General features: G+C 42.9%; 1 protein-coding gene across 1 annotated transcript in view; it reads left to right on the forward strand.

Moving 5' to 3' along the window:
* The window catches only part of Cenpj (centromere protein J), a 45,158-nt gene that overhangs the window by 23,277 nt on the left and 3,726 nt on the right, over positions 1 to 18,155 (forward strand). The window contains exons 8-15 of the mRNA XM_057786750.1: positions 3,087 to 3,219; positions 5,329 to 5,494; positions 8,996 to 9,235; positions 12,395 to 12,479; positions 15,772 to 15,836; positions 16,048 to 16,161; positions 17,802 to 17,942; positions 18,017 to 18,101. Coding sequence (XP_057642733.1) covers positions 3,087 to 3,219; positions 5,329 to 5,494; positions 8,996 to 9,235; positions 12,395 to 12,479; positions 15,772 to 15,836; positions 16,048 to 16,161; positions 17,802 to 17,942; positions 18,017 to 18,101 — 1,029 coding nt within the window. The remainder of the gene's footprint in view (positions 1 to 3,086; positions 3,220 to 5,328; positions 5,495 to 8,995; positions 9,236 to 12,394; positions 12,480 to 15,771; positions 15,837 to 16,047; positions 16,162 to 17,801; positions 17,943 to 18,016; positions 18,102 to 18,155) is intronic.

Below are 18,155 nucleotides of genomic sequence, written 5' to 3' on the forward strand. Positions count from 1 at the left end.
TAGACATTGCAATTCTGCAACAGTGGATTTGATACCCTAATCTTGGTACTAAGTGACTTTGTGAGTTGCATGGATGTACACTGAACAGAAGGGTGATGTTTCAGTGTGACATTGTACTGCTACTCAGAATGGAGTGTAGCTTAAAAATAATTTCAGAAGTTGTCCATCAAATATTTGTGGCTTGTAGTTGGCTGCTAGGAACTGAAACTGAGAAATTCTAAATTGTTGATAAGGTGCAATGTGTCTGTGTGTGTATGAGAGTGTGCTATAAATTTACAGTTTTTCCCTTCCTTATACTTGGCCTTACCCCCTTTCATGGTGGCACAAACATTACCATGCATCCCATTTATGCATTCTGAAACAATCTATACATAGAAAAGTGTATATATGAGTATGTATGTATTAGAATATTATTTCTACAGAAATAAAAACATGCTTCTTAGAGAAAAAAAGAATTGTGTGTATGTTGTAAGAAGGGGGCCGCTTGTTGGTTCCCAGCTGCTCAGCCCTGAAATAATCTCACAGAAGCTGTATCAATTAAATTAATACTTGGCCTATTAGCTCTAGCTAATGGCTCTTTTTTTTTTAATATTTATTTATTATGTGTACAATATTCTGTCTGTGTGTATGTCTGCAGGCCAGAAGGGGGCACCAGACCTCATTACAGATGGTTGTGAGCCACCATGTGGTTGCTGGGAATTGAACTCAGGACCTTTGGAAGAGCAGGCAATGCTCTTAACCACTGAGCCATCTCTCCAGCCCCCTAATGGCTAACTCTTACATATTAATTTAACCTATTTCTATCAATCTATGTATCCCCACGTGGCTGTGGCTTACCGGCTTCTCTCTGACTCTTCCGTTTTTTTCCCCAGCATTCAGTTTAGTTTTCCTTGCCTAACTCAGTTTTGCCCTGCTGTATGTCCAAAGCAGTTTCTTTATTTATTAATGGTAATCACAGCACACAGAGGGAAATCCCACATTATGTGTATTCCATATTTATGTGGGTGCCTGAGAAGGCCTGAAGAGGGCATCCAGTCCCCTAAGCTGATACTATAGGTGGTTGTGAATGGGTGCTAGGAACCAAGTTTAGATCCTCTGGAAGAGTCGCAAGTACTCCTAACAGCTGAGTCATCTTTTCTTACCCTTTGTTTAAGGTAAAAATTTAAGATTATTCTAACATACACATAAACTCTAAATATCTAGCTAAAAGTATTGGATGGTTTAAACAGAAATTATAATTTAACCAATTTGAAATAAAAATAATACTTTTGTAGGAAATTTGAATGCTTAAAAATGTAACAAAGCAAAACTTTTTTTTTTTTTTGGTTTTTCGAGACAGGGTTTCTCTGTGGTTTTGGAGCCTGTCCTGGAACTAGCTCTTGTAGACCAGGCTGGTCTCGAACTTACAGAGATCCGCCTGCCTCTGCCTCCCGAGTGCTGGGATTAAAGGCGTGTGCCACCACCGCCCGGCTAAAGCAAAACATTTATAACTAAAATTTCCAAAGGTAAATTCCATGCTGTTTGGGGGATTTTCCTTGTAGATGCTTTTCCTATGTGCTTTTCTTATGAATGGGGACATATATTACGGATGTATCTTTCATGGGTATAGGACTAAGTGATGAACTGATTGCTGAAGCTGAAGGGTAAAAGCATTCACTGGAGAGATGACTCAGTTAAGAGCAAAGCTGTTCTTACAGAGGGCCCAAAGGACGTTTCCAGCACCCACATGAGGTGGCTCACAACTGTTTGTACCTCTGGCTCTGGGGGTTGGGGGTGTCTGATGCCTCTGGCCTCAGTGGGCACCACACACATGTATATATCTACAGATAGACATACATACCTACATATAACTTAAAATAATAAAAATACTTTAAAAATTTAGCTATTTATTTTTAAAATAGCAAACTAGATTGTAGGAGCTTGCTCCCACAAAGTCAGCTAGGGTTCCTGGATTGGGGGACATTAAGGCTAAGGAAATGTCAGATAAAAGAAACTGAGACAGAAAACACAGGATAAAATCTGGAGGTCTGTTCCGTCATGCTGAAACAGCCAAACAGCCCAGAGCTTATTTCAGAACTTGCTTATATGCAAAGACAGAACAAAGCACAGCATAGTCAGTCAGTGTCTAACCACAAGACCATTCCTGTCCTTGGGTGAGGGGAAGCAGCCTTACTTTCTGTCTTGACATTCCTGAGGTTTGGTGTCAGTTCTACTAGATAGAGTTCCTTTCTCATGGCCAAAATACTCTTTCCCATGGGCTAAATCAGAAGTCTCTCACAGCCCTCAAGGTTATTGGAAAACGCCAAGCTTGAACTCAAATGACTTATAAGTCAAAATTGACTCCAGATGGAAACTGAGTCTTAAAAGGGTGAAGGAAAAATCTGAATTTGTCCCTCCTCCCCCTGTTCCCGTGTGTGTCTGAGACAGGATGGTGACCAGTTGACCTGGACTAGCTATGTACCTCAAGCGGCCTTTAATCCTGTTCCCTCCATTTCCAGAGTGCTAGGCGTACAGGTGTACGCCCATGCTCAGCTGTGTTTCTTTGGTATAATAATAAAGCTTACATTTTGGCTTGGATATTGATTATCCCTTAAGATCTCATGTTAGTTTCTTTTTACCTGTAATAACAGTCCTTTGTTGAGCCGGGCGGTGGTGGCGCACGCCTTTAATCCCAGCACTTGGGAGGCAGAGGCAGGCGGATCTCTGTGAGTTCGAGACCAGCCTGGTCTACAAGAGCTAGTTCCAGGACAGGCTCCAAAACCACAGAGAAACCCTGTCTCGAAAAACCAAAAAAAAAAAAAAAAAAAAAAAAAAAAGTCCTCTGTTGATCTGGAACTCACTGTGTAGAACAGGCTGGCTTTGAACTCACAGTACCTCCTGCCTCTGCTCCCCAGTGCCAGGACCGCAGGTGTGCAGTGTCCACCTTGGTTCTTTCATGTTCCCTCCTTCTCTGCTGTCTGAAGTTTTGTTTCCTCTGCAATATGATGACAGGTTCAATGATAAACCTTCTTGGCTCTAGTGTTCACAGATAGCAGTGTTTGTTGTAAGCCTCCTGTAAAGTTCAGAGTTTATCGTCTCTTTTATAGGTGACAGTGTTCGATCTCAGGTTTTGAGAGAGAAAGTTATTGAATTGGAATCAGAAATAGAAAAATTTAAAGCTGAGAATACATCTTTAGCTAAACTTCGAATTGAACGAGAAAGTGCCTTGGAAAAACTGAGGTAAGTTTTTATCTGTGAGAAGAGAAAATACAATATTTGTTTCCTTAAGACTGTGTTAGAAGTTTTGATCACTTTAAATAACAAGTATAAATGAAAAAAGGACAACTTTCTGTTCTGTCAATATATTTTTAATTAAGGGTATATCCCCTCTGTGTAAACAGCAGTCTCCTGCGTTACGGGGCACTCTGGGCTTGAGTCGGCCACTCTTCGGCCAGCTTTGTTTCCTGAGCAGCTACTGCGGTGTCAGTGTAGTACAACGTCTGTGGGCTTCCGAGATGGGAACAGACGGGAATCTCTGCCAAAGCAGTACTGCTGTACAGATTTCAGGTTATGTATCTAGTGGATTATAAGCCTGTGGAAACTGAAACTTGCCAGCAGGTAGTACTGGGAACATCTATATGCTTGAGTTTGCTGGGCCCCTCTCACCCACCCGGTGCAGAACAGAGTCCTTGTCTGTGAAACTGGGGTAGTCATAGTAATAGCAGGGTATTTTGTTTTTGTTACACCATTGTTGTAGATGTCTACATCTTACAAGGTTTCCTTTTCTAAATGAATTTTTAAATTTATATTTATTGCTGGCTGTGGTGGCGCATACCTTTAATCCCAGCACTCAGGAGGCAGTGGCAGGAGGATCTCTGAATTTGAGGCCAGGCTGGTCTACAGACTGAGTTACAGGATAGCCAGGGCTACACAGAGAAATCCTGTCTCAAAAACCAAACCAAACAATTTTTTTTTTTCGAGTTAGGGTTCTCTGTAGCTTTGGGGCCTGTACTGGAACTAGCTCTTGTCTCTACTGTGTGGGTCCTGAGTATCAGCTTCAGGTTGTCAGACTTAGTAGCAAGCGCCCTCCCCTCTGAGCAGTCTCACCTGCCTGGTCCAGGTGACCATTTTTCTCCTGCTGATTTCCAGTGTTCTGTGATTGCTCACTCAGTGAACAATATACCCGTTGCTTTAGTTCTTCTTTGTGGAGAAGCAGGTGAGTGCTGGGTGCTTCTAGTTAGCCATCTTGACCCCCATGAGCTGCTTTGTCTCTGCAGTCCTTCAACAAGCCTCCCTGGGAAGGATGCTGAAACATGGGTCTGGCTCTGCCTGCCCCTCAGTGAGTTGTAGGGCAGATCAGAGCACATGGCCTCTAGTTTTCTCAGCCTGGCACCAGTAGAGTGCCTCCGGATGGATGACAGTTCTAGAACTGTCTGCCAGAGGCCCAGGATAAGGGGGTTACTAGTAGATCCTAGGAATGCTGCAACTGATTTCCAGCCCTGGCTTTCTTCAGCTGTGGATACCTGATGCACCTTTAGTAGACCTCAGAGTTCTGAGGTTGCTGCCTCCTCTTGGCTTGGTTTAGGTTGGAAGGACAGTTTCTCCAGTTCCCTGCTCCACCAGCTTTCCTCATATTATTTCTGTGTGCATGTGGTGCTTCTTGTCTCTCTCCTTACTGCTTCTAATGTTTCAAACATTTATTTTCCTTTTTATTACTTGTGTGTATCATGTATGTGTTGTGTGTGTGAGACTGCAAGGCTTAGGCATGCCATGGGGCCAGTGTGGTAGAGGACAGTTCTCAGGAGTCTGTTCTCTCCGTCCACCATGGGATCTGATTCAAGTCGTCAGATTTGTGCAGCAAGCACTTTTAGCTGATGAGCCATCTTGCTGGCGCTATTACTGTTTGTTTTTTCCATTGCATGTAAGAGGCTGTGGTGTCCCACTTTGTAGATTCACAATAGGTACCTAGTAGATGCTTACTGAATGAATGTTAGGGAAAACGTACTGGCTAATCTTTGAGGCCAGTGCATTGTAGGTGGATTCACTTAGATCAGTAACTTTCAGGCTGGCCCTGGGTTCCATTTTGATGGCATTTTTATTTTTATTTTTTTTATTTTTAGCATTGGTGATTAGGGCCTTAGGATTTAGCATCAAGGCCTTCTTTAGTTTTGAGACAGACGTCTGTCTCACTGTGTTGCTCAGGCTAGTATTGAGTTCTTGATACTCAAGGGATCCTGTATCTACTCTGTGCCACCCAATGCTAGAAAGAAAGGTGAATATTATCACACTTGGGTACACACGGATCATTATACTGAGACTATCCCATGACATCGTGGCTTGTTGTTGTAGGAAAGAAATTGCTGACTTTGAGCAACAAAAGGCAAGAGAACTGGCTCGAATAGAAGAGTATAAAAAGGAGGAGACAAGAAAACTACAAAAGGAACGCAAAGTCTTTGAAAAGTACACAGCAGCTGCAAGGACATTTCCAGATAAGAAGGAGCGTGAAGAAATACAGGTATCTGGTTGTGCACCACAGTCAAGGGCTAACAAAGACGGCAATCTTGTAAGAAACCCATTAGAGCTATTTGATGTCTCAGAAAGAAAGTGTGAGCTGGCTATCATGTGTACTACTAATTTTAGCCCTTAGAAGGTCGAGGTAGAAAAGGGTACAGGGTGAAACCCCACCTCAAGAAGGGGGTGTGGGGAGAAAACTGGGTGTCTACAACACTGCATCAGAACATCTCGGTCCAACTCTGAGAGATACAGTCACCAGTCCTTTAGACTAGCAGAATTCCTGCAAAGATCCTGTGCAACCCAGAAGCCAGAACTCGAATGTGCTCCAGTTCTGTGTTGTGCCCTCATTTTGACCTGTCACACAGTGACCGCTGCTAGTTCTTTTCATTCATAGTCATTTATGGCCACATACTAACTAGGGGTTTACTTCCAAAACTTACAGAATGACAGGGCAAATAATGGTTCTTTGCATCGCAGAGGTGGACATGGGCATGATCAGAGGAAAGGAGCAGTTAAAAAGAAATCCATTTCTTTTATTACTGTATATTTTTATGTGTATAAGTGTTTTGCCTACATGAATGTATGTGTGTTACATATGTGCAGCCCCTGAAGATCAGAAAAGGGTGTCAGATCCCCTGGGACTAGAGTTAGAGATGGTTGTGAACCACCATGTGGGTTCTGGTAATCTAACCCTGGTCCTCTGGAAGAGCAGCCAGTGACCTTAACTACTGAGCCATTTCTCCAACTCCATGAATGCCTTTTTCCCCCTTAGGGTTTCTCTGTAGCTTTGGAGCCTGTCCTGGAACTCACTTGGTAGATCAGGCTGGCCTTGAACTCAGAGACCCACCTCTTTCTGCCTCCCAAGTGCTGGGATTAAAGGTGTGCACCACCACCACCTGGCATGAATTTTTATTAGGACTATAAACCTGGGAAAACCAGATGATAATGCTATACATTGACACATGCAAAGCTTTCTAAGGAGAAAACTCATTTAGCTAAGTATAAAAACCTAGTAAATATATTACACTTTAACAACCTCAGCTTCTCAACACCACAGTTTCACATGGCTGTCTGCTATTTCCTGCATAAAATGTGAGCTCACCTGTTTTCGGTACTTTTCATATTAGTGCTGTGGGTTCCAGCCTATGCTTTCTTTTTTCCCTATGTTGTATGGCACCTAGGGGCAATGCCATCATGTCATCTGACAAATGTCATCCATGTGCACACCTGCAGCATTAGTTATTATACACCATATATTACTTACGATTTTATTTTGTTATATATTTGCTTTTAAGACAGGATTTCACTGCACAGTCCACACTGGCTTTGAGATCCTACTGTCTTGGCTTCCTGTGTAGCAACCTGGTTAGATATCTGTGACTCTGACCCTGTGCATAGCCGCAAAGTTCCAGACTTATGATCCATTTGCAGAAAGGCTTTAGTCTAGTTTTGAATTGGTTTTGAGGTGAAAGTGAGCTAACTTAGTCTGAGCAAAAGAACAAGGCAGGCTTTTAGGTGTCTACAATCCTTGTGGGACAAATAGATTCAGTTATGAAGCATGTCCCAGTAAATATTCAAGTATATAATATAAATAGTAAATACATCAAAAGTATATAGTTAAATGAAAAGTCATCTTCCTGATCACCCACAGATGTATGTGCCCATAAGACTGAGATGCAATCATGAGATTACATATATACATCACATGAGAGTACACACTACAATGCAGGTATTGGGGAGACACCAAGCTGCCTTAGCAAAAGTGAGCAAGTTTCCAGAGTCAATGGTCCTGCAGACCTTCCTGGACAGGATTAACTTTCATCAGTCATTCCCCTGGTGGGTGGACATCTGAATTATCAATTGCCATATGCTGTATATTTCCACAGCCTCTGACGTACATACATACATACACTATTTTAACAGATTGTTTTCCTGATTTCTGCCAAGTTCTCAAGTGAATGAGATTAATGTATTAGTGAATTAGTTATATTTTGTATATTGACTATATATCCTGTAACTCTGCCAAATGTGTCAGATCTGAAGGTTTTCTAGTAGAGGCTTTAGGGTTTTAGATAGGTTCATGTTTTCTTCACAGAGAGACAACTGAATTTCTTCCTTATTTGTATCACTTTTATTTCTCCTGTCTTATTGCTCTAGGATTCTGTTCCTAGTTTCTTCAGGGATTTTATTATGAAGGATATTGAATATTGTCTAAGACTTTCTGTATCCATTGAGGTGAACATGGGATTTCTGTTCCTGAATCTATTTATGTGTTGTATTGCATTTATGAATTTATATATTTAACCACCCTTGAACCCCTGGAATGAAATCAGCCTGATCATACTGTATAGCCTTAAAGTATTATTTAATTTGATCGGCATATACTTTTACTGAGAATTTTCAAGCTTGAGGATCTAACTCCGCACTTGCCTGGCATTCTTAAACCCTAGGGCTCAATCCTCAGCACTGAGGATCCTGAAACCCAAGATGGGGCCTGAAACTACATAAATGTGAACTTTTGTTGTGTGCTTGTATGGGTTTTGGTATCAGAGTAATACTGGTTTCACAGAATGAATGAATCTTAGTGTTCCTTCCCTTTCAGTTTTATGAAGTAGAGGTACTAACACTAACCAGGCAGGCACTGAAAGGCCACTTCTCAGTCCTGTGAGGCGAGCCTGCTTCACTAGTCTCCAGGGTACAAGAGGAGCACTTTCCCTTCTGCTTGGGATTGAACCTAGGCTCTCATACAGAGGCCTGTGTTCTGCTTCTGGGTATATTCCCAGCCCTCTCCACTCCTGTCCCTCCCTTCCCTACATTTCTCACTGTGCTATTGGGGCTCACACCCAGCGCCTTGTTCTTGCCTGGCAAGCACTTCACTGCTGAGCCACATTCCTCCATCATTTTCTTTATTTTCCTTAATTTTTCTTCCAGTTTTTCGAGATGGAGTTTCTTTGTGTAACAGCTCTGGCTGTCCTGGAACTCATTCTGTAGCCCAGGCAGGCCTCGAACTCAAAGAGATCTGCCTGCCTCTGCCCTCCTAGTGCTGAGATTGAAGGCGTGCACCATCACGCCTGGCTGACAGTATTTTTTAAAGACTGGTCAAGTGCATAGTGCGAGGGGATTGGGCGTTGAACAAGGGATGTAATTTGGAACTGACTGAGCAGTCAGAAGTCACTCTCCACCTTTGGGCGACCTCACTCATGGATCCCTAGTCTTCTGTGCAGGAGTTCCCGTCATTTTTCTTTGCTGCTGCTTTAGTAGTAGTTAGGTTATGCTGCGCTCCCTCACACCACACTCAGTGCTGCTCTGCTTTCTCCTGGCTTTTCACTCATTGTTGACAGTGTCAGGTGAGCACTGACCTGACTTCCACATCCCATCTCCTGAAAACCCCAGTGTCATTTACTGTCTAGGCCTCTTCTCCTGTGGAGGTGGGCTGACACTTTGTTTTATTGATGTATCTCTTTCCCCATTACATTAATTCTAGTAACTTTTCTTTTGAGAGGCTCTGAAACAGCAAATAACAGATTTACAGGAAGATCTGAAAAGGAAGGAGACAAAATGGTCAAGTGCACATGGTCGCCTTAGAAGCCAGATAGAAATGCTAGTCAGAGAGAATACAGACCTCCGAGAAGAGATAAAAGTCATGGAAAGATTCCGACTGGACGCCTGGAAGAGAGCAGAGGCTGTTGAGAGCAGCCCCAAGGCCCAGTACGGGACAGCCACAAACAAGGATGACGCCACGGTAGGTTTGGGGGAGCTGGTTTTGCCAAATCAGGGTGATGGTAAATGTGTGTCCATTTAAACTCATAAAGCCAGGAAATGGAGTGGTGGATCCAAAGGGTGAGAAGTTAGTGTTTAACAGATCCAGGAGGACTCTCACAAGACTCAAAAGTCAGGAAATGTTCAGGGGTGATCATTGCACAAGTCAAAAGCACTGTAGTTCACATGTCAACTTGAATTTGTTCAGGAAGGGAATTCTGGATGATGTGTAGTTAGTTTATCACTTGTCTTAATCACTTTGCTATTGCTATGACAAAACATTGTGACCAAGGAAACTTATAAAAGAAGCATTTAATTTGAGGCTCATAGTTGCAGAGCTAAGAGTTCACAAATATCATGGTGGTGAGCATGGCAGCGGCAGGCATGGTGCTTGAGGAGTAGCTAAGATTTTATATCCTGATCCTCAAGCAAGAGACAGAAAGAGGTCATTGGGAATGGGATGGACTTTGAAACCTCAAAGCCCATCGGCAGTGACACACCTCCTCCAACAAGGCCACACCTCCTAATGCTTCCCAAACAGTTCCACCATCTGGGAACCAAGTATTCACATATATATGACCCAATGGGGGCCATTCTTATTCAGACTACCATGGTGCTCAGGAATGATGAGGTAAACATGGCAGGCCTCCTAGCTATCATTGTAAAGTGCTGCCCTAGACGCTGTTAGAGAAAGTGCAGCTTGGGGACGACACTTGATACATTTAGAATTTGTGCTTCATGAGGTACTCGTGGAAAAGAGCTGGCTTAGTGATAAAGCAGTGGTAAAGTCATGAGGATGACCGTCCAGAGAGCGTCATGGTGTCCTGAGTCAAGGGACAGTACCTGAGATTCAGAGTGGCCTGCTGTGCCTGTTGAGGACTAAATTGGCCAGGTTATTTTCTAAGCCCAGAAAGTTGTACACATTAAGACTCTAACCCTGGAGTGCTGACTGTGGAAAGAGGGAAGACATGGTAGAGCGTAAGATTCCTGTAGAGCCCTTGATCGTGGGTGAAGGGATTGAGGTAGTGGCTGGGGGCAAGGATTTTGTTACTGTAGAAGGAACAGGTTAGTCTGACTCAGGGAAGAGGGCACTGCTTAGGTGTAGTCTGTTGTGTGGCAAGCCCAGACCAGGCTGATGCATAGTGGCAGCTGGTGGGAAATCCCCAAAAGGTCTTTCTTAGGAAAACAGGAGCATGCTCACCTGATCTAAAAGGGTGGAAGAGGAGGCAGGAGGTAGATGTGGGGAAGTTGTTTGAGTGGAAACAAAAGGTCTTATGGCGGTATACTGGCCAAACTATAGTCACCTAGAACAAGTGAACCTTAGTTAAGAAGATGCTTCATTACATTGGCCTATAGGCTAGTTGGCGTGGGCATTTACTTGATTAATGAAGGAGGGCCCAGCCTACTGTAGGCCTGGCTACTGCTGGGCAGGTGGTCCTGACTAGTATAAGCAAGCCAACTACATGAAGAGTAGGCTAGAAAGCAGTGTTCCTCTGTGATCTATCTCTGCCTCATTTCCTACCTTGAGTTCCTTCCGTAGCTTTTCTTAGTGGTGGACTGCAATTTAGGACACCCCCACTCCCTTCCCCCAGCGTTTGGCCACGGTCTTTATCACAACCATAGAAAGCAAACTAGGATAGCAGGAAGGCTGGTTTGTGGCTGCGGTGGGGGCCACATGAGTGGGAGACCATGCATCCAAACGATAACTGCTGTTGTTGTTGAGCTCTTTGGTGTAGAGCTGGATTGTGGCAAAGGTGAATGCTACTCACAGGGGAGGAGGATGCAGGTTTGCAATGGTAAGAGTAACTGTCATGAACCATGAATGAAGCTCTAGCAGAAGGCTGACGGCTACAGGTGGAGGATGTACCAAACATGTATGGATCAAGAACTGTTAGGTCCTTGTGTGCTCTAGGCTGTGAACATTGCCTGGAAGAGAGTTTAGAGGAATGATCTGCAAAGACGGGATACAGTACTGTAGCACGATTAATAAAATCCCAGGGACAGATATTGGAGGTTCAACCTGAAGGTCAGAAAAGCAAAACAGCCAGCCACGGGCTTAAGTCTGAAATGGAGATCCTGTCTCTTGGAATCCCTGAATGAGACTGACAGAGTTGTCTCCTCCCATTTTATATTCCTCTCAAGGCCTGGGATTAAAGGTGTGCACCATCACTGCCTGGTTTCTATGGCAAACTAGTGTAGCTACTGGGATTAAAGGTGTTGCATCACCACAGCCTGGTTTGTAAGGCTGATGATCAGTGCAGCTGTTTTACTCTGATCTTTCAGGCAAACTTTTATTAAAATACAAACGAGCTGGGTGGTGGTGGCACACACCTTTTAATCCCAGCACTTGGGAGGCAGAGGCAGGTGTGGATCTCTGTGAGTTCAAGGTCAGCCTGGTCTACAAGAGCTAGTTCCAAGATAGGCCCCAAAGCTACAGAGAAACCCCGTCTTGAAAAACAACAACAAAATAATACAAATGAAATATCACTATCATTACACAATACCCTGGAAGAGACATTCGCTTGTCCTCCACTGTACTTCATCATGGAAGCTTCCTAGTGGAGAGATGAAAGGGGTGTGATGGAGCCCCAAACTGCCATTGCTCTGAACATCTAACCATGTTTTGTGTGTGGCCAAAGCAGTAGAAAAGAGCTGTAGAAATCATGGCCTCCTAGCCTTTAAATACTTTACCATTTTATGAAGCAACCCTGACTCTTTAGAATACCTGGTGAACTGTTTGGTGGGCTACCCCATAGTCTAAATCTTTGTGATTTGTGCACCTGTTTATTGGCGGTATTGTTAGAATTGATGGTGGCAACTTCTGGGATTGTCCTAGCTAAGACCAGACAGAGCACAGATTGGTGGTGGGGAGAGCCTGACAGTGCTGGTAATGGGCACAAATTTGGGAATGGGGGAAGTGTAAAGCAACCTCATCAACCAGTGGGGACAAGAGGGCAGCTTGAGGAAGAGCCTGATATGAAGGTCTGCTGTGTGTCTTGAGTTGGGGGATACTGTGTGGTTCATTCCTAGATAGCCACTTACTGTGGTAAGTGGGAGTACAGATGAACAGCTCTTAAATGAGTTAATTTTACTCAGTGACATGAAATGTAGACTAATAATTATCTTAAAAATTGTCTCATAGAATTCATCTATTCAATTTCAAAAGAGTCATGTTTCTTCAAGAGCCCAGGTAGAAAAATATAAGAAAAAGTATTTGCCAGCACAAGGTAAGAGGCTGCATGGCCCTTTTATATTTCAGAACTTTATAGAGAATCTGAGCTGAGTGTGGTGACCACGCCTGTTGCTCCACTGGCAGGAGGGTCACTACAGGTGCAGGCCAATCTGGGCCGCCAAGTGAGACTGGCTTAGAGTGAGGTGGATGGGAGCAGCAGGACGAGAGAAGACTGTATTCTAGGAATTAAATGAACGTTCTTGAGCCTCTGCATCACCAGCATATAAGATGCTGCCTTAGTTCCCGTTTCAAAAGGAGTTAGGGAACAGACTTGTAAAGGAAAATGGATTCATTTATAGCTTGTGCAAACTGTAATGGTTCAATTTTAGAGTATAGACAAAGGCCAGGAAATATGCATGTATTCATTTAGTTGTGAGATAAGCTGTCAGAACTGAGTGCTCTTCCTGAGGCCCATTCTCCACTGGAGCCTGTACTGTATGTAGCCTTTCCCTACCTCATCATAAATTTCCTGGAGAAACTTGAAGTGTGTGTGTCTGTGTGTCTGTATGTGTAGGGGGGTATATCTCTTTAGGGGGGGTTTCTCTATTGGTCCTACTCCTCAGATAATTCCTGATATAGCATTCCATGTAATCTTTTAAACTACATGTGCTCAGGGTTGAAGAAATGGCTCAAAGGTTAAGAGCACTGACTGCTCTTCTAAAGGTCCTGAGTTCATTTCCCAGCAACTACTTGGTGGCTCACAACCATCTGTAATAGGCTCTGATACCCTCTTCCTGCATGTTGGTATACATGCAAAGCTTTTATACATAAAAAAATTCAAATAAAATTAGAAAAAGAAACAAACATTAAAAATAACAAAAAACAAAACAAAAACCTTCATGTGCCCATACAATTGATAAATTGTTTCACACTGTTTCTTTCTGTAATTGTTATGAGTTTGCCAGGTGCATGCTGGGAACTGAACCCAGGTCCTTTGCAAAATCAGCCAGTGCTCTTAACTGTTGGGTTGTCTCTCCAGCGTCAACAAATTCACTTGTATTAATCAGTGTGTGCTGCATCAATATCATGGACATTCTTGTCTGTAACTGGAATACACGTTTTTTCTTTTTTAAAGATTTTACTTATTATGTATACAACTGTATGCCTCCATGTATGCCTGCAGGCCAGATGAGGGCGCCAGACCTCATTACAGATGGTTGTGAGCCACCATGTGGTTGCTGGGAATTGAACTCAGGTACTCTGGAAGAACAGTCAGTGCTCTTAACCGCTGAGCCATCTCTCCAGCCCCACATGTTTTTTCTAGGACATAGCAAGTGCTGGTGTAACTGGGCAACTGGTAGAATATCTTTAATGCCACTAGATTGTACCAAAATATTCCCAAAACATACGAGTACACTCTTACAGTTTATCACACTTATTTATTGTGTTGCTTGTGAGCTGCACATGTGGACTGAGAAGACAGCTTGTAGGAGTCTGTGCTGTCCTTCCACGTGGGTCCTCTAGATTGGCAGTGTGTATGTTTCTTTACTGAACCCTCATTAGCCCGGTTTTCTCAATAGCTAAGAAAGTACCTGGTTCCACTCTTGCCCAATATTCAACACTGTCAGATTTTAGTTTTTAACAGCCAGGTAAATGTATAACTCTTGTTATCATTGCTTTAATTTGCATTTTTCTGATTATTTAATTACATCGAACACCACTGCCTTTGCTGGTTTACCTATATGAATTTTCCCCCCAGTTATAGGGAATTGAAACCCAGGGCTTCATGTATTCAAGACAGGTGCTTTACAACTCAACTCAGCTATGGTTTTCTTTTGAAAATAACTTATTTAAGACTTTAACCATTCTGATCTACTTCTATCTCAAATATCTTTTCTCAGTCTATTACTTGTCAAACCCTTAAAAAAAAATGGGGTCTCAGAGAGTTTAGGTTACCCTTGAACTTGCTATGAAGCTAAGGCTGGCCTATGTCTGCTCATTATCTCTTCTGTTTATCAAAAATTATTAATGTTGCAGGGCCTCCTTTTTCCTTGCATGGTGGCGTTTGTTTTGTTAAAGTATGTGTTATGGATGTTTTGTCTGCATGTAGGCATGTGCATCACATGCCTGCCTGGTGCCTGCAGAGGCCAGAAGAGGACATTGGATCCCCTGGAACTAGAGTTACAGAATGTTGGTAGCTGCTCTGTGGTTGTTGGGAACTGAATCGGGGTCTTAACTGCTGAGCCATCTCTCTAGTCTCCTGTGTTTTAAGTTTTACCTTATCAGCTTATGAGCCACAGCACCTGTGAAATCTGTCTGGCTGTTCAAGCACCACTTGTTATCTAGTTTCTTTTCTCCCCTCTTATGTCACACCTGTCTGTACAGTACTGCAGATGAGCCTGCACCTAGAAATCTCTGCATGCTCCTGTCCCCTGGTCCAGCTGTAGATAGTCTGAGGGTTCAGTTTCATACTAGATTATAACAGAGAATTCGGTGTGTAATCAGCTGGCGGGGCACTAATTCTGGTTCTGCCTTAGAGATACAGTAATTTATCCTCTCAGCCTTGGTCTCATTTCCTCACCTATAAAAAGGGAGAAGTATCTCATCTCTGATGGAGGTTAAAGGTTAGAAATGATGTGGCAATTATAGTTGTATAATTTGCACATTTGCCCTGTCAGTTAAAGAATGGCATTCTTCTTGTATCCTGTGCAGACAGAGGAAACATCTTGCTGGCACCAGAGCCCTGGCTCCCATGTGCCCTCTGGTGGACTTAAAGCCAGCCTCTGCACTCTTCTATCGTCCATAAACTAACCTTTCAGATGTTGGTGTTTTCTAAATCCATTATTGTATGGAACTGCTGGTGCTGGCTGTTTGGGACCTCTAAGGCAGGGCTAGAGGGATGGCTCAGTGATGGAGCTCTCAGGACTCAAGTTCTGTTCCCAGCACCCACACTGGATAGCTCACCACTGCCTATAACTCCAGCTCTAGGAGATCTGATGCCCTCTTCCTGCTTCCTTTGGTACCCGAATGCCTGAGTACATTGTATATTGGCAGACAGACTCACACATACACACAAATAAACAAGAAGGTAGAGTTAGATAAAACAGCACTGATAAAGGAAATGCTTTGTGTCTGGTGTGGATATGTGTGAACCATTGTGCTGATGTGGAAGGTGACTGACAGCTTGTGAAGCTGGTTCTCTCCTCCCATTGTGGGTTCCAAGGCTTGGTGGCAAGTGCTTTTACCTGCTATCTCACTGGCCCCCAAAGGAAATAGTTTTACCAGATCAATAAATTAAATATTTTCATTAAGTATTAAAACTAACTCTAATAATTACATTCTAACAGGGAATCTATCTCAAAGAGCCAAGTCTGTGCCTCCTCGTGATTTGGGCATCTCGGATAAAGGACAAGTAAATTTTTTTATATTGTTAAACATGTGAATGTACTTTATTCAGAATTGAAATGGAATGCTGAGTTTCTAAACCAGGAATAAAGAAGGGTTTTTATTGTAAATGTTGTTTTATATAACAACAAACACTGGACATAGTATCACATAATTTTAGAATATGGCTTTTATTTAGTAGTACAGGTTGTAACTGCTTAATGCATCTTGTCTTCTAGGCTGCCTTGCCCAGAGAGCCTTGTGAACCAGTGAACTTCCCAGATCTTGAATATAAAAACAAAGAGGAAAAAGAGGAAGAAATCCAGGGAGAAATCAGTCATCCTGATGGAAAGGTAAATGAATTTAAAGTAATGAATATGGGACTGGAGAGATGGCTCAGTGGTTAAGAACACTGGCTGCTTTTCCAGAGAACCCAGGCTCAATCCCCAACACCCATATGGCAGCTTACAATTGTCTATTACTACAGTTTTAGGGGATATGATACACATGCAGGCAAAACACCAATTCTCATAAAAATAAATCATTTAAAAAATAGTGAATGTGGTATAGTACAAATAACCATGCATAAAATAGGGGGTCTATACTCTGAGAAGAGTGTCCCTTGACAGCCGGACTGTTCTGAGAACTGCATTCTTACAGGTTATGTTATCACAGGAACATCTTAGAATGAGCTTACACAGACCTAAATGAGATCATCTACCTCAGGCCAGGGGCATGCCATGTCTGTGTATGAATGTATGGGTGTGTGAGCACAGGAATGTATATGGTAGAGCTATTGTCCTGAGGGCCTAGTTGAACAAAGTGATACAAGATGAGCTTAAGTACAGGAGACAGTGATGATACAAACACACAGTATGGAGTTCATGTAAACTCTTTTATATAGGAGTATGCGCTGAGAACATAGTACAGAAAGCACATAAACCAGCACATAGCTGTTTTATGTTATCAAGTATTCTGTACTTTATTTGGTAACTCAGCATAGCCTCACACTGTTACCACAAACATGTCATGTGATGCTGCACTGCATGATGGCTAGGACGCTTCGTTGTACTAGCAGGGGCGAACATTATGCATGCAGCCCATCAGTGACTCTTCTGGTATGTGACTAGAGTCTTGAAGGCTATGGAGCTGCTTAGCTTCAGGACTGTGGGGCTTGAACATTTCGTGATATACAAAAGGAGGAATATCACCCTTTATCTTCATTCTTACATCACACACAACTAGGTCTCCTAGATTTTCTCTTCTCTGGTCTTTGTATTGCCAGCTTGCACAACTTTGTTTTGGCCTTACAGTTATTTGTGTGGGCACGTGTGTGCCACAGAACAAATGAGGGAGTCAGAGTACAACTTCCAGGAGTTGGTATTCTCTTTCCAATATCTGGGTCCTGAGGATTGAACTCAGTTTTTCAGGCTTGACAGCAAGTGCCTTTACCCTGTAAGCCACCTCTCTGGTCTCTGTCTTGGCCTCACAAACATTTCCAAGTGGAAAAAGGGGGTGTGCTGATCAAAAGGAGCGAAAAGCACATCAATGATACTTGTTTGGAGGAGGTGACTAAGGGACAGATCTGTCTCATATACCCCAATCTTGATCATTAATTGAAAGGATATGGCCAAAGTTTAGGCTAGCCTTGAGGACTGAGGAGGATAAACAGTCAAGGGAAGTAGCCATGTTTTTCAAACTGTTTATCCTCCTTAGTCCTCAAGAAGTAGCCATGCTTTCTGAGTCTCTGTAGGGTACCATGATGATGAGGAGAGGTTTTGTTTTAGGTGAGTTGTTAGTATAAATGAAATATGAACAGCAACAACTAACTCAGAGCAGCATGACCCTGATGAAATAAAGGTGTTCTCTACTTCTGATTTTAGGAAGTGTTTCATTTTTTATTGTAAGAATTTGGACATGGGTAAACAGGCTGGGATTCCTTGTATCTCTGTTGCATGGTCTGAGGAGGAAATCTTACCTTGTGTCTTTTTAGGTAGAAAAGGTTTATAAAAATGGGTGCCGGGTTATAATGTTTCCCAATGGAACTCGGAAAGAAGTGAGTGCAGATGGGAAGAGCATCACTGTTACGTTTTTTAATGGTGACGTGAAGCAGGTCATGCCTGATGAGAGAGTGGTACGTATGCTCAGGGCGCTGCTTCTAGGAGCATCATCTCAGGAGCAGGGGCAACTGACTAAATGTCTTTGCAGGTCTACTACTACGCTGCTGCTCAGACCACTCACACCACATACCCAGAAGGCCTTGAAGTCTTACATTTCTCAAGTGGACAAATAGGTACAAACTCACTTTGTCTACTTTGTTAAATTCCAATCTTTCTTAAAAACATAT

The sequence above is a fragment of the Chionomys nivalis genome, chromosome 12 (genome assembly GCF_950005125.1).
Source record: "Chionomys nivalis chromosome 12, mChiNiv1.1, whole genome shotgun sequence".
Lineage (NCBI taxonomy): Eukaryota > Metazoa > Chordata > Mammalia > Rodentia > Cricetidae > Chionomys > Chionomys nivalis.